The 15694-nt window shown below is 37.6% G+C and overlaps 2 protein-coding genes across 2 annotated transcripts in view; both read right to left on the bottom strand.

Annotated features, from left to right (window-relative positions):
* abca5 (ATP-binding cassette, sub-family A (ABC1), member 5) overlaps positions 1-1929 on the bottom strand; it is a 29312-nt gene extending 27383 nt beyond the window's left edge. Inside the window, exons 1-2 of the mRNA XM_084435233.1 lie at positions 1738-1929; positions 305-453 (exon numbers count right to left, since the gene is read on the bottom strand). Of these exons, the coding sequence (XP_084291359.1) occupies positions 305-453; positions 1738-1750 (162 nt within the window). The 5' untranslated portion in view covers positions 1751-1929. The remainder of the gene's footprint in view (positions 1-304; positions 454-1737) is intronic.
* A 687-nt stretch (positions 1930-2616) lies between these two features.
* Positions 2617-15694, bottom strand: part of kif19 (kinesin family member 19) — a 40017-nt gene continuing 26939 nt past the window's right edge. Inside the window, exons 6-20 of the mRNA XM_084435123.1 lie at positions 14734-14859; positions 13248-13442; positions 12343-12489; positions 12129-12251; positions 10801-10957; positions 9923-10097; positions 9410-9608; positions 8482-8752; positions 8078-8199; positions 7650-7813; positions 7316-7409; positions 6128-6251; positions 5544-5929; positions 4577-4742; positions 2617-3722 (exon numbers count right to left, since the gene is read on the bottom strand). Coding sequence (XP_084291249.1) covers positions 3589-3722; positions 4577-4742; positions 5544-5929; positions 6128-6251; positions 7316-7409; positions 7650-7813; positions 8078-8199; positions 8482-8752; positions 9410-9608; positions 9923-10097; positions 10801-10957; positions 12129-12251; positions 12343-12489; positions 13248-13442; positions 14734-14859 — 2583 coding nt within the window. The 3' untranslated portion in view covers positions 2617-3588. The remainder of the gene's footprint in view (positions 3723-4576; positions 4743-5543; positions 5930-6127; positions 6252-7315; positions 7410-7649; positions 7814-8077; positions 8200-8481; positions 8753-9409; positions 9609-9922; positions 10098-10800; positions 10958-12128; positions 12252-12342; positions 12490-13247; positions 13443-14733; positions 14860-15694) is intronic.

The raw sequence follows: 15694 nt of genomic DNA, 5'->3' as shown, positions 1-15694 counted from the left end.
TGATTTTGTCCATTGGGAATTGATTACTACTGCTGTGATGTCATTTGAAGGAGAGAATACAAATAAATAAAAAAACAAGGCTATGCACTGATAAATCATTTATAATAAATACTGTAATATTCAATACAAAATAAAAATTGTCACAAATGAGACACTTCAAGCACCCCTTGAGAAGCACTTACTGAATGAGTTCAATACCGGTGCACAGAATAGACCACGTGCAAATGCTTTAACAGTGCAACAGATTTGCACCTACAGGAGGGGAAAAGAAAGCGTGTGTGTGTGAGTGTCAGATGAAAGGCACCTGGAGACTCTGTTGTTTGGTCCTCCATTTGATCAGCAGGTTTTTGTAGAGCAGGCTCCTCGTCTGATGCCAGACTCCGGCATCTCTTCTGGTTATGGGCTGCATTCTTCCAGCATGCTTCAGCTGACTGGCACATGGATCAGACACAGCTGCAAAACAAAACAGAACCTTTTCATTTCCAAACCAACAAATATGGGCTTGAAGTTTTGCTTTAAACTTGTCGGGCCAAATTCAGGGTGTTTCTTTTCAACTTCGATATTCTCAGAGATATGACAGCACGTGAGAATGATGCTCTAAACCTCTTAGCTTTTTTTTAAATGATCCCATCATCCCATATTTTACTGAGATGCAGTGTATTAACCAAGATATTCACATTTTTCTGATGAATCACAGTGCTACCATTTGTGAGTCTCTAAAGAAAAACATCCAACAACATTAGACAGCTGCACGATCTATTCAACATGAAACAACAGTGTCACCTTTACTGTAACTTAATTGAGTATCATTTGCATAGATGAACACTTATATGTTGAATGCTTTTTACTTAACATCCATTCATTCTAATGCGAGAACTAGCATTTCAAGTCTTAACAGTATAGTAGCTCAAACGTTTTTCAGATAAAAATAGATTACCGAAGCATAATAATTGATATTTTATTAATAATAAACAATAGAAAGAAAAGAAAAAGATTAATAATGAAGCAGAAGGTGACTAATAATGAATAGCATTGCACTGCATATCATACTTTGTTTTGTGACTTTATTAAAATGTAATCAAATACATCTGTAACTCAAAAATTGTACACAGGAGACGCAATGAATGTTCTGGACTTAATTTAAAATTCCACCACTGGTATCAAAAAAACGGTTTCATATTTCAGAAGAGCTAAATACTTATTTACTTTTTATAGCTGTTCCCCAAAAGACAAACATAATTATGGCACTGTGTTATTTAATATCAAACATAGCTTGTTTGCCGTTTCCCCATGTTAAGACTGATGACACCTTGGGAAATGTGAGTACTAATGTAACCTCCGATAATAAGAGATAAGAGCGTGCAAAGTGCGTTAGTGTGTTTGTTACCAACCGGGAAAAGTTTGTACAAAAAAAAAAAAAGTCAGTAATTTCTATACTTAAAAAAATAAAATATATAAATGATACTGCGCGTGCAGGAGGACGCGTGCATCTGACATGTTGCGCGTGCTCGCGCGGTGCAGGTAAATAACGCCTGGGCTGGGCTTTCGCCGCTTCACATTTTCTTTAATACAGATAACATAGGTTTTCTTCTAGTGAACATGACATATTAGAGGCAAATGTACAAGACGTCGATAAAATAATGAGTTTTGCTCGCTGCTCTCGGTGTGTAAACACTGACAGCTAACGCTAACCGGCTAACAGCTTTCCCTCAAGCTTAAACAAGGAAGTGCACTTACGTATGAAATACATTAAGACATGTCTTTCCTTTCCTCCGGATTCGCTTTGTTCTTTCCAAATAAATAACCTTTAGGAAATAAATTTAAAAAGAGAGAAGAGATCCAAGGCGGCGTTGTCAACACTACTTGCGCCTCTGCTCTGCTACCATCAGCTGGACCGACCGACCAGTCAGTCAGCCAATCAGCGCAGCCCAACAAGTTCCGAGACTCATGATTTGTCTGAGTCAAGGAAACCAATCACGAACCTCAGAACTTGTTGGACCGCGCTGATTGGTTTTGGGGTTTATGATTGACATGATGTCACAATACCTCCGACCCCGCTTGCCTTTGACCTACAGGTCTGAGTTGTTGAGGAATTTATTAATGTGACCCTGAATATTATATTAATTATATTATATGTGCTCAATAGGTCATAATTGATTTATTTCACAAATTTTCTAAATAGCTGTGTGCTCAATTTAGATGAAAATCCCTTGCACCTGACCTGAAGATGCAATGCCTACTGTGCTAGATATTTAGCTATGCTTGCATTGTTTTGCTTGGTGGAAGGAAACAGGAGAAAACAGTTTACACTGAAATATTGACATGTAGTCCTGATATCCACTAAGTGGCTGCCAAAAAAATAAATATGATACACGTTTCAGTGTGCTGACAGTACAGGAATGCAGTCAGGAACATTGTTTAATGTGTAAAGGATACAGAACTGTGCTTATATGCTTGAGTGATCATGTGCTTTTGGACTACTACTGTATGTTCCTGAGAGTGAAACATTTATGTACTATGAAGTCCATTTAACTTAGATACTGTCCTTAAAACTTACCTTGACCACCATATACCACCATATAATGTATATATTGACGATGAGATGTACAATGCATACACTATTGCAATCACTTTGTCAATCAAATTTATTTGGTTACAAAAAAAGGTATAAAATTAAGAGTAGAAAAAGTGTCTATGCATGTATAATTATGAAAAACAAAAAATACAGTCTTTTCAAAGAAAAGGCAACCATTTTTTTTTCTTCCTTTTTTGATTAAAAACATTCCACTGAGGATAATGAACTACATTAAATATGCCAGCTTGTCTGGTACTAAACTAACACAAACCCAAAAGGATTTTAGAGAAAACAGCTATGCTGAAACCTGCATGACAGTGAAGGCAAATTTACATTGATTATTAACAGTAAACACAAAATGACATCAGTAAATGAAACGGTCACAGAAGCCAGACATATGAATCATACGCAATGTGACAGTACATTCATTTGTGCAAGGCCTGAGGGATTAATACTTTCACAACCACAGAAACTGTGAAATATGTATTGCTCCCTGGGGAATGAGAGGGGTATATTTGACTCCTCAGTCACATTAACAACAAGCATCACCATTTCAGTTCTGCAGATTTGAATATGTTTGTTGGGAACTGCTTAAATAATTTCAGTTGTCACTATAAGGCCTGATATAAGTATTCAACCAGAAGGCATCTGAGGCCGGGTTTTATCCCCTGTCGCATTGGCTTGGCTTTAAAGGAATATGTTTGCATGTCATTGTGAGAAGTTTTGACATAAGTCAAGGCCATTGAATTCGTGACAATCAGATTTGCCACGTACAGAAGCCAATGGACTAAAAAATTAAAAGCAGACATGGCAAGTCACCTGTCTTCACAGAAAAGCTAGGAGCATTTTTAGCAAAAACCCAGGTAGCAAAATAGGTTTTTGTAGCTCTTTCATTCAAGTTCTTTCGTCCATGGTACAGCTCTTCCATTTGGATAGAAGAATAAACCTTCCACTTGGTCTCTACATGTTTCCGTAGTGCTGATGCTGGGGTCGAGAGGAGACAGTCTATATCTTCAGTGTTTGCGGGTGCGCTGGCCCCCTGCTCCAGTGGTTGTGACGTACAGCAGGGGCTGAAGTTGCCTGGTTTGGGGGCCACGCTTAATGAGGTATGAGGGCAGGTTGGAGGAAGTGACATCTGCTGTTGATCCTGTGGAGAATGAATGGAGATAAGTCAACAGGAAATCAAAATTTATCAAAAGAGGACCTATTATGCTCTTTTATGAAGTCTTTATTTTTGTTTTTGGGGTCTACTAAAATAGGGTTTCATGCTTGAATGTTTAAAAAAAACATTATTTTTCACAAATGTTACATTGTTGCAGCACCTTTCTTCCCAGTCTGTCAGTAACACTGTTTAGTTCGGGGCTCTATGAAACCCCTCCTTCTGAAAAGTGCAATGTGCTCTGATTGGTCGGCTGGTGTGTTGTGATTGGTCAACCACTTCGAGCGTGTTTTAGAAATGTCACACCCCTTACCATAACCCAGAGTTTCAACACACTACTAACACAACTCAACCAGGCCTGGCCCCCCTTTTTTTTTAAGTATGCCTTGGGTGGAAATTATTTAAATGAGAGATATTGTGATGTGTACGTTCCTGGAAGAAAATTAAAGACTACAATCAAGGTGTTTCAGGGAGTTCAGAAACAGTGCACACTGATATAACTCAGAGAATAACTGAGTTTGTGCTTTGTAACTTTGCAGACTTTTGCAGACATGCTCAATCAGCAACATTACACACTAAAGAAAGTTAAAAATGTAAAAGAGCATAATAGGTCCCCTTTAATACACGTTCCTGATCACATTGCACATAATTCATCTGTGCATTTCAAAGAAAGAAATCATATTGAATCTCACTGGTTGAATGCAAATTGGATCAATGCAAAATAGTTCAACTTGTGATAAATGCAACTTGCAGTCATGTATAAAATGGTCAAGGTTGTAAATATATTTTTTTGTCTTTTACTTTTCTATCACTAAAAGAAGACTAAAATTGTGACATCAGACCTGTTTGGTGGCTGTTGTGAGAGGGTCGAGCTTTAGCAAGCTGAGGTTGGGCTCTGTGTTGGGGACGCAGGACGGGGGCCGGGGGGTGACCGTTAATGTGCAGGTGGGGATCAGAAGTGCTGTCAAGGGGACGAAATCGCTGGCTGGTGTTCTTGGCCTGAGACAACTGTAGGGTGGAGAACAATCTGAGTTTGTTGAAAATAGTCTGAATTAAACTAAACAAATAAATAAATAAAACGACTGTGTCAAGAACATTTACAGAGATTATAGAGAAATCATGCGTTAAAGCCTATTTTAGCACCAATAAACATTTTTGCATGCCAGTTAAGCACATTTTACATTACTATAATGCAAAAAAAAGGCATATTATTTACATTTTAAAATATATACAACAGTTGAAAAATGTTTGGGGTCAGTAAGATTTTTCACTTGACATTCATCAAAAAAAAATCAAGAAATCTTTCCACAAAAATAGTAACCAGCACAACTGTTTTCAACATTGATAATAAGAAATGTTGCCTGAGCATCAAATCAGCATATTAGAATGATTTCTGAAGGATCATGTGTATATGCAAATAGAAAACAAATATTTTAAATTGTAATAATTTTTCACAATATTACAGTTTTTACTGTATTTTCAAATAAATGCAGCCTTGGTGAGCTTAAGAGACTTCTTTCAAAAACATAAAAGAAAATCTTACTGAGCCCAAACTTTTGAATGGTAATGCACATAATAGTATGTGTTTCTGATTTAAATTTAAATTATTTACACTCAGAAGAATTCTTCTAATGAGAATCATCTTGGAAAATAATAGTAAAGTTTTGAAATAGTCTGAACTATTATTTTGAACTAAAACAAACCAACAAACATCCAGACACATTATACAAATGAGAATTTTGGGAACTCTCCAAAAAATAAGGTCAATGGCAAACAACCTTAATGGTCCATAAATACACATAAACTCACTGCTTGTCCTGTGACTTCAAATGATCGAGATCTTCTCTTGCGTCTGCGACCCTCAAAGTCCTGTTCCCGTGGGGCGGGGTTCTTGACAGCCTGGCGGTTCCGTGGCCGTGTCCACGTGGCGTTGGGTGCGGGGCCGTCTCCCGTGCTGCTGGACAGGTTGTCGTCAGAGGTGGCGTGGCGTAGTTCTGGGCTGGGCTGTCTCCCGCGCCGTAGCACCAGGCCTTTAGGGGGCGCCTCGGACAGAGACAGGTTACTCTTGTGCTTCTTGGGGTCGAGGGGTGAGGGTGGCGGGGGCAATCGCAGGGCATCTATTTCTAGCACCTTAGAGCGGCGCCGAGCAGCCTTGACCGCAATGTTCTGCACGCCTCTTAGAATCTGCTGTCTCTCTGGAGGAAAACGTTTCAGGGGTTTTAATACTATGAGTGGATAAATGTGTATAAGTTGGCATTGCTGTATTATGTGAGAAGCCATAGTTTAAGGGTCACTATATAAAAATAACATCCCACAGAATTGACCAATCAGAATGAAGTATTCCAGAGAGCGGTGTAACAAGCACAAAGATGAAAGAGCAGAGGACCTGTTACCTTTAGGAGTCAGAGGGGCATCTGTGCCGTTCTCGCTGCTCTCAGGTGAGGAGTCCAGATGGCTGCTCATACTGTGACTGAGATGGCTGAATCTCAGAGCGTCATCCAGGACAGATGGCAACAGCTGCAGAGGTACAGTCAGCATAGTGTCAGAAACACTGGTTTATTCAGTACACGCAGTTAAAAAAACAGAGAAACCAATTAAAATAAATTAAAAGAATATTCACACTTTCCCTGAATATTTTAATCACAATTTTCATGAATACTGCCGTTCAAAAAGTGTGGGGTCAGTAAGATTTTCAATGTTTTCCTCACCTAACTTATACTCACTAAAGCTGCACTTATTTGATGAAAGAAATACAGTAGCATAATATTGTGAAATATTATTACAGTTTAAAATAACTGTTTTCAATTTGAATATATGTTAAAATGTAATTTATTCCTGTGATGGCAAAGCTGCATTTTCAGCATCATTACTCCAGTCTTCAGTGTCACATGGTCCATCAGAAATCATTCCAATATGCTGATTTGGTGTTCAAGAAACATTTCTTATTATGAATAATATACTGAAAACAGTTACATTATACAGTTAAACAGTACATTATAAATGTCTTTACTGTCAATTTTGACCAAGTGTGCCGCACACGTCCTGAAAAGTGAAGCCAAAACATGATCAGTATAGGTCTGAAACCCCGTCCTCTCCACGTAAACGATTGGGATGCGAGCCAAACTGCAAATCCAATGACACTTGAAAAAAAGAAAATTCCGGAGACGTTTTCTGTCATTTTAGGTAGTTCTTATGCTGACAAATGTTCAAGAGTTCATTTTTCCAATTCATATATTTGATCATATAAAAACGGGGTGTAACATCATGATTGACAGCTGTGCTAGCGATTGATTCTCCGGAAGTGGGAAATATTGGCTCCACCACAGAATCACTACTGCGCAGACTCAGGCTCCAAATGATGTAATCGTCGTAATATTGTGGCATCATTTTTCTACAGGGGAAGGAAGTCGTCCATCTTTTTTTATAGTCTATGCTTTTGATTTGAAAATAATGTATTCTTGCTAAATAAAAGGATTAATTTATTTAAAAAAAAAAAAAATCACACTGACCCCAAACCTTTGAACGTTAGTGTATAATCTGTAGCTAGAAAAACTACTGTAAGCTCCCAGACAGACGCTCACCTCTCTGTTGCCCTGGCCATTGATGTGAATGGGTGGAGGAGTCATTACTACAGAGCTCTTCATCTGTTTGTGACTGCTCTTAAACACTCGGTCTCTGTGTGGACAGGAGAAGAAGTTTAGCTTAGCTTCAGAAAGATTACAGAATGTGAACAAGTTTAGACCCGTTTCACACCACATTTTATGTCTGCAATGTAGTTCTAAAAGCAGATTTTTTATTTTCACATTCACAAACTATTTTTGGCCATTAAAAGTTTCCATACAAGGAAATATATTATTTTGTATAGGGAGGGAAATGTCAAGTTTATAAAATGAAATAGCTTAGAGCTCTTTTTACCCATCGGCCTCTGGGAGAATCGGAGGCAGCGTGTGTCTCCTCAGTTTTGTCTGCCCTTGTCTGTTGTCTGAGCCCAATGTGCGAACACTCTCTTGGTCTGAATCCATCTCCTGCAAGGGGTCACGACCTCTACTGGGGAGGGTGATCTTGGGCAGGGAACCCTCCTAAAGAGATATATGTGGAAAAATATGTGAAAATGTTCATGATTAGTCTGATTCTTTCTTTATTTGATCGTGTCCTTCTCTTGAAGAGCTTTTAAAGTCAACATGAAACTCATTTTACTGGCACAATATTATGCATATCCACGTCAATGAAAATATTAGGTAGATTTTTGTTTTTGGGGGATTTTAGTTTATTTGTGCAAAATAAGTTCAATGTTCTGATTTCATATTGACTTTGCATCTTAGAAAAATGCCTGCTTGATGTACCTTAAGAGTACGAATGGTGAACTTATCCAGGGCCACAACTCTGTCCAAGTTCTTCTCATCCATTTCCTTCATGTACATCTCATACAGCTCTTGAAGATGATGAGGGACTAGGAGACTGTGATCTGCAAAACCATCATTCACCTCAATTTTTCATATATACATACTGTATATCAATTATAATTTATCAAGTAATATATCAAATAATTTATCATTTATTACTTAAATATTTTATATTAAATAATTAATCAATATTTGTTTTTCATTCATTCATTCAATTGCATTACAAATATAACTATTTCTGTTTCATATAGCATCATTTTTGCAAACTTTTACTGCAACAGTTTGGCCTGATTAATCTCTAGCTGAGATTTATGTGCCATTTCTTATTCCTACGAATGACTCACCATCGATAAACTGCCGCTGCTGCTGGATGATCTCATGGCAGAGGTGTCTGTGCTGTTCGAAACGCTGCACTACCACGTTTTTCTGTCGGATCACGTTGTCCTTGAGCAGAGCGTTTGACTGCATCTCTGCGTTCTCGATCTCCAGCTCGTGGACCTTACAGAGGAGGCAAAGCACTTCTCTCTGCTCCTCTGAGCTCACGCGGCGGGGGAGAAGCTCTTCAAGACGTCGAGATTTATCTCTCAGCTCTGCCAGGCACTGCTCCAATCCGGTCTATAGACAACAGGGGGACTATGGTCAATTACTGTGATGAGTGGCTTTATTAACACTGCTAATCATGTACAATTTATCTCCGCTTATGAGAGGAGAGAGGAAATGTATTGTTTGTGGAGAAGGTAATCCCAGAATGCACTACCTATGCAGAGCGTTCCAAATGAGTCAGTTCGTGCCTATGTAGGTAGTTAACTATGTTTAGGTACAGAGCTAATGTCTTGTGAATATTTTCAACATTTTGTATTTCACACAGTAGCTTCATCATGGCTGTGATGACAGGCATCATTACATCAATGAATCATGATTCAGTTGAAGAGATTCACCAAGTAAATGAAAATTACTGGACTGTAGGAACTTTGTTTTGATGTAAAACTATATGACATATTGGAATCGTAAACATTTTAACTAGTCTCTTTCATTTACATCACTAGAGAATGAAACATACGATACCCAAATTGTGTGTGATGACTTGAGTTAAAAGAAAGAAAGAAAGAAAGAAAGAAAGAAAGAAAGAAAGAAAGAAAGACAGTTAATTGAAAGGAAATCTGAACTAATTGGTATGCTAAAATGAGCTAGACTACTCAATACAATTGTTCCAGGGCTGGCAGAGTTATCTGAGGTGTTGATCTGCCCTCTAGTGGTTACTAACGACATTACCTTCTGTTTTTGTATTTTCTTCTGCTCAGCCATGAGCGTGACGAGGTTCTCTCTGGCAATGGCCACCTCTTGTGTCTCTGTGCTGTCAGGCAAAGATTCTGGTGAGTCTGAGTCTTTTTCACTTTCATCCTTATTAAAAGTCTCCTTCCTCCTCTCCCCCTGCCACTTCTTTCTTCTCCTAAAGCGCTCTTGCTCCCAGCTAGATGGAGTTAGACAATATTTCAAAAGCAGCAACATATCAAACACAAACCATGCATTTTTGCGTTGGTTTGTGGTTTTACAAACATGCATTTGGTTATGAAAAATTGAGGTGAATGATGGTTTTGCAGATCACAGTCTCCTAGTCCCTCATCATCTTAAAAAAAAAAAGCACACTTTTCAAACAAAACTATTCACAAAAGGAAGTTCATTAGGACTGAAATGATAAAACAATTGATAATGTTCAATATCATAAACTTTTAGGGCCACAGTGCATTTATTTGTAATATTTAGGTGTGCAAAATAAAGACTCACTCTGCGATTGTCAGCAGGTGTTTGGATGTGTCTATCTGGATTTCCATGTTGCTGTTGTCCAGCTCCATAAGACGCTTCCTGATGTCCATCTGCTGTCTAAACGCATCGATCAGCTGTTCCCGCAATTGGTCCATCTCAGCCCGGCTCTGCTGAGAAGAGTGAGCCTGCACCTCCGCTAAAGGCAAACACAACAATCATGCTATGATGCACATTTGAGTGAGATTACTCGTCTACTCACAAAAGAACAGAGAATAAATTGAACAGAACAGAACTGAACAGATTAGTATCTAATCTAAACAAAAAATAACAATCTATTAGAATAGAATTAAATGGAATCAATTAGAAAATAATCTAATCAAACAGAAAAGAAAATAATCACAGAATATACTCTATTAGAATAGAATAGACCAGAGTCGATTAGAAAAGAATCAAATTAAATTGAAAACAATCTATCAGAACAGAATCAATTGGAAAATAATCAAAATCAAACTATATCTATAATAATAGAATCATTTAGAAAATAATCTATTACACTAGAATATAACAGAATAAATAAAAAGAATGTAATCAAAGAGAAAATAATCTTATTGAACAGAAAATAATCTTTTAGAATAGAATAAAAAAAATTATTAATCAAAATAATCGAATTAAACAGAAAAAGAATTTAATCACAGAAATGAATCTAATTGAACAGAAAATAATCTATTAGAACTGAGAAGACCAGAATCAGTCAGAAAACAATCTAGCAAAAAGAACAGAATAGAATACAAGAATATAGCTTAGCATATAATAGAATAGAATCAATTAGAAAAAGAAAAGTCTGGCGTTCTAAGTAAACTGGAGGTGGCATGAATGGTAAATGTGACTTCCGGTGTTACCTTGAACGTGGCGGATGTCTGTTCTGTCCGGATTGATCTGTCTACTGGCCTGGTCTGCTATCTTCTTCTTCAGCCGCTGAATCTCACTGCGCAGGTCAGAGATGATGCTGGTGTACTGGGCGATGTGATAGGACACATTCAACAGGTTTCTCTTTACCTGCAAAAGAAGAGTATAACATAGTCATCAAACTCCTCTCTGAACAGTTGGCATCACAAAATGTGTCATAAAACACCCAACAAACTTAGGCAGACTAAGCTTTAACAGAACAGTCTTGCATGAGTAGCATGGATGTGTGTATTTGTGTATGTACTGGATGCCCTTGTGTCTTTAGTCACTCCTGTCAATCTCAATGACATGATCACATCAGTCAAACACTGAATCAACTGCATCAGTGATGTTAAATATGACACCAAAAGCAACAGTTTATTGCTGTAATTTAAAACCCCATTATGTTTGCTCTTTATTGTTAGTCAACTGTTCCGTTTCTCTTCCTGCTTCTTGTTATTGTACTGTTTATTAACCACTTGTTTACTGTTGATACCTTTGGGTCATTGTGACTTTGTTTGTCCTAAGACTGGGAAAGAGTGTGTGTGTGTGTGTGTGTGTGTGTGTGTGTGTGTGTGTGTGTGTGTGTGTGTGAAATATTATTACAATTTAAAGGGATACTTCACTTTAAAATGAAAATTCTGTCATCATTTACTCACCCTCAAGTTGTTTCAAACCTGTATGAATTTCTTTCTTCTGCTGAACACATAGGAAGATATTTTGAAGAATGTCAGTAACCAAACAGTTAACTGGAACCATTGACTTCCATAGTACTTTTTTTTCCTACTATGGAAGTCAATGGTTCCAGTTAACTGTTTGGTTACTGACATTCTTCAAAATATCTATCTTTCTGTGCAGCAGAAGAAAGAAATTCATACAGGTTTGAAACAACTTGAGGGTGAGTAAATGATGACAGAATTTTCATTTTAAAGTGAAGTATCCCTTTAAAATATGTTAATATATTAAATGTAATTTAATTCCTGTGATGGCAGAGCTGAATTTTTAGCATCATTACTTCAGTCTTCATAGTCACATGATCCTTCTAATATGCTGATTTGGTGCTTCAGAATTTCTTATTATTCTCAATGTTGAAAACATTTGTGTTTAATTGAAATTTTTATATTTTGTAACAATGTAAATGTTACAGTTACTTTTTATCAATTTAGTGAAACCTTGCGGAAATAAAAGTAAAGTTCTTTAAAAAAAAAAATCTTATTGACCTCAAACTTTAGAACAGTAGTGTAAGTAGGTTGTCCATTGTTTTATCGTGTGTCAAACTAACCCGTGTGCGGATGCTTTTGGCACGGTCGGCGTAAGTCAGGGTATTCCGTGAATCCTCGAAGGCTAGAGATGCAGGGCTTATGTGAGCAATCATCACCGTCCGACTGTTTCCTCCTAGAGAATCCTGCAGACATGACAAAACCCCAGTAAGACTACCGAAATCAAGAACAATCTCCCATGAGCGTCTCTGTTCATGAAGAATCATACAGCTGTACCTTGAGCAATCGTGTGAGCTTGCTGTCTCTATAGTTGACGTATTTGTTGCCATTCTTTTCACTCAAAGCATTGATGCAGTTCCCCAGCGCGAGCAGAGAACGGTTGATATGAGCGCCCTCTTTTAACCTCTGACCTCTGTTCTGTGTCTGTAAGTATAAAACAGTAGTTATTGCACAAAGATGTTAAACTAATCGTCTACACGTGGGTTAGGGAGTATGTTAAAGCTTCCAGCAGGGGGCGCTCTCGTATGTCTCATTCTCTGAATAGTTGTGCAACAGGCTTGTCATCCTCATCAATAGAGAACAAACAGCCACTCATGTTTCTGAGCAACAATACCCCATCAGCAGAAACAACGTGATCTGCTTTTGTGCCTGTCACATGCATGTTTAAACCCACAGGGTGCCTGAGTGATTTTTAACTGTTTCCATGGCAAATTCATGGCATGCTCTCTAAATGCGTTCTCTCGTGTAATTTCGTCCAGTCTCATGCTGTGAGTGGAAATGACACTTTAATATACAACATGATTCACATATCTCTCATCAAAAACACCTTTGACTTGACTTGTGGAGGTGTCTCATGCATAATAATATATTTGAATACTGAACAATTATTTTCATTTTAGACGGCTTCATTTTCCCACCAAGTTTATCACCGATAGTTACATCACTCTTGGAACTGTTCCCACGTCACTGGCTGATTTATGATTCTGAATATATTTGAAGCCAACTGTGCCAGCTTTTATGCAAGAAGAAAGATTGATAGCTTTGATATTAATGATTATCAAATTTATGGACATACGTCCGAGCTCACCAGCTGTGCTTTTACGTAACTTCTGAATGACGAATAGACCTTTATGTCTCGCACCTACAAATATCCCACCTCCTCGCACGCAAACACATCATACCTGCGAAGCCCGTTCAGACCCTGCTAAATCGATCATGAAGAGTCGCGCAAATCGCACTTCCTGCAGGATGTCTCGACATCGGCTCTGTTGTCGCACGACCACCTGCAGCACGGCGTGAGAGCGAGAAGACGTCTGATTGGCTGCTGTCGGCTCTTGAGTCCTCTGCTTGTTTCCCTTCACTAACAACTCCATGATCTGAGCGAGAGAGAAAAAGAGAGCTGTATACAACAACATTTTATACACAGTACCGTTCAAAAGTTTGGGTTGGGAAGATTTTTTAATCAAAACTCCATTTATTTGATGAAAAATATGTGACCCTTGATCACAAAACCAGTCACAAGTTGCACGGATATATATTTGTGGCAATAGCCAACAATACATTGAATGGGTACAAATTATCGATTTTTCTTTTATGTCAAAAATCATTAGGATATTAAGTAAAGATCATGTTCCATGAAGATATTTAGCAAATTTTCTACCGTAAATATATCAAACATTTATTTTTGTGAGTGACTGCAGCACAATCGCCAACATAAATGGACAACTTTAAAGGCGATTTTCTCAATGTTTCGATTTTTTTGCACCCTCAGATTCCAGATTTCTAAATAGTTGTATCTCGGCCAAATATTGTCCTGTCCTAACAAACCACACATCACTGGAAAGCTTATTTATTCAGCTTTCAGGTGATGCATAAATCTCAATTTCAAAAAATGTACCCATGTGACTGGTTTTGTGGTCCAGGGTCATTATGGAAATGTCATTACAATGTAAAATAGCTGTTTTCTATTTTTATATATTTTAAAATATAATTTATTCCTGTGATGTCAAAGCTAAATTTTCAGCATAATTACTGCAGTCTTCAGAGTCACATGATCCTTCAGAAATCATTCTAATATGCTGATTTAGTGCACAAGAAAAATTTCTTCTTATACATTTTTAAAAGCAGTTGTGCTGCTTAATATTTTTGTGCAAACCGTCAAGCATTTTTTCAGGATTTTTTTAAGAATGGAAAGTTTTTTTTAGCAACATTATAAATGGCTTTCCTGTCACTTTTGATCAATTTAATGTAAACTTGCTGACAATAAATCTTACTGACCCCAAACTATTGAAAGGTGCTGTAACTTTAAAACATAAATATTACTATATTAGGACCAATGTTGGAGGGTAACACGTAACAATTAACATGCATTTAATAAGAAATAAAGGGGTGATCGTTTTAAGGGTAGAACAGGTGATATATTTATTTTCAATGAAGTGTCAGCCATCTTAAGGTGAGAAAAAGTTACTTTATTTAAAAAAAACAAAAAACAAATCTGAAATTAGCATCTTATGTTACCTTTTTGTTATATATGCAACATATACATAGTTTTTAAAATTAACATTCCTCAGCACCATCTACCATATCAGTATTTACTTTTTAAAAGTTGCATTTTTCTCAAAATGCTTGTAAAGTAACATGGGGGTAAAACAAATGTGTCTAACTAACCTCTCTTGCATTAATAGTGGAAACCTCTGTGATTCCTGCGACCTGTATCTCTCCCTTTGAGTCCTCTCTCAGGTCCAGGAACCCAGATGATGGATTCAGTAAGTCTCTTATCATCTCATTGTAGATCTGGAACACAAGGGTAAAGACCATGCTTAGATTTCAAGATTACCACCATTGTTTATGCATGAACAGTAATGCGTTTGACATTTACATTCATGCATCTGACAGATGCTTTTATCTGAGCTGACTCGACGCGCGTTAATGTAAGAATGTGCCATCTGTGACCTTTCCATTGCTAGAACCATGCTGTACCAGTTGAGCACATTGACAAATGCTATAATTTATGAAATTTGAATGGAATTACTGACAAAAGACCATTGAATTATTGAACATTTAGTACACAGTGCGGTCATGACTCATTTTCCTTAAGTGAATGGTCTGAAGTCAACTAGTTACCACATGAACATGAATTCATCTCACAACACTTTTCAGATTTTCAACGCCAAAACGCTAATGTGTATTCATTTCAAAAGTAATTCATACAATCAAAATCCAGAATCTGCTGCATAAATTGTCATATACAGTACTTTCAGGATGCTAATGGAGAAATGAATGTGGGATTTAATGTTTCAGAATATTTCAATAAGCTTCATTCAACCCGGTTTAGAACAAGGCCACATCCTGAGCGCCATCTGCGGTCGCCTCAAAAGCTCTCAAATTAAGTCGTCCCGAACGTAATATTTCATTACTGTCAGTGAGGTCACTGTGATGTGCCGTAAGCATGTGATAATTTTAGGGTGACGCTGATGGAATGAAAAGAAGCCATTGACAGAGGAAGAGTAGAAGACCTGCTATAGATGTAGATGGATGGAAAGAGAAAAAAGTGAAAGGATAAACCGGGAGGTCGGAACCTAAACCTCAGAAGCCGAGAATAAAAACGCGTTCTCTCCAGGGAAGCATC

This window comes from Rutilus rutilus (assembly GCF_951802725.1).
Source record: "Rutilus rutilus genome assembly, chromosome: 16".
NCBI classification, from domain to species: Eukaryota; Metazoa; Chordata; class Actinopteri; order Cypriniformes; family Leuciscidae; genus Rutilus; species Rutilus rutilus.
The sequence above is the reverse complement of the archived record's forward strand: the minus strand, read 5'-3'. Positions and strand labels throughout refer to the sequence as shown.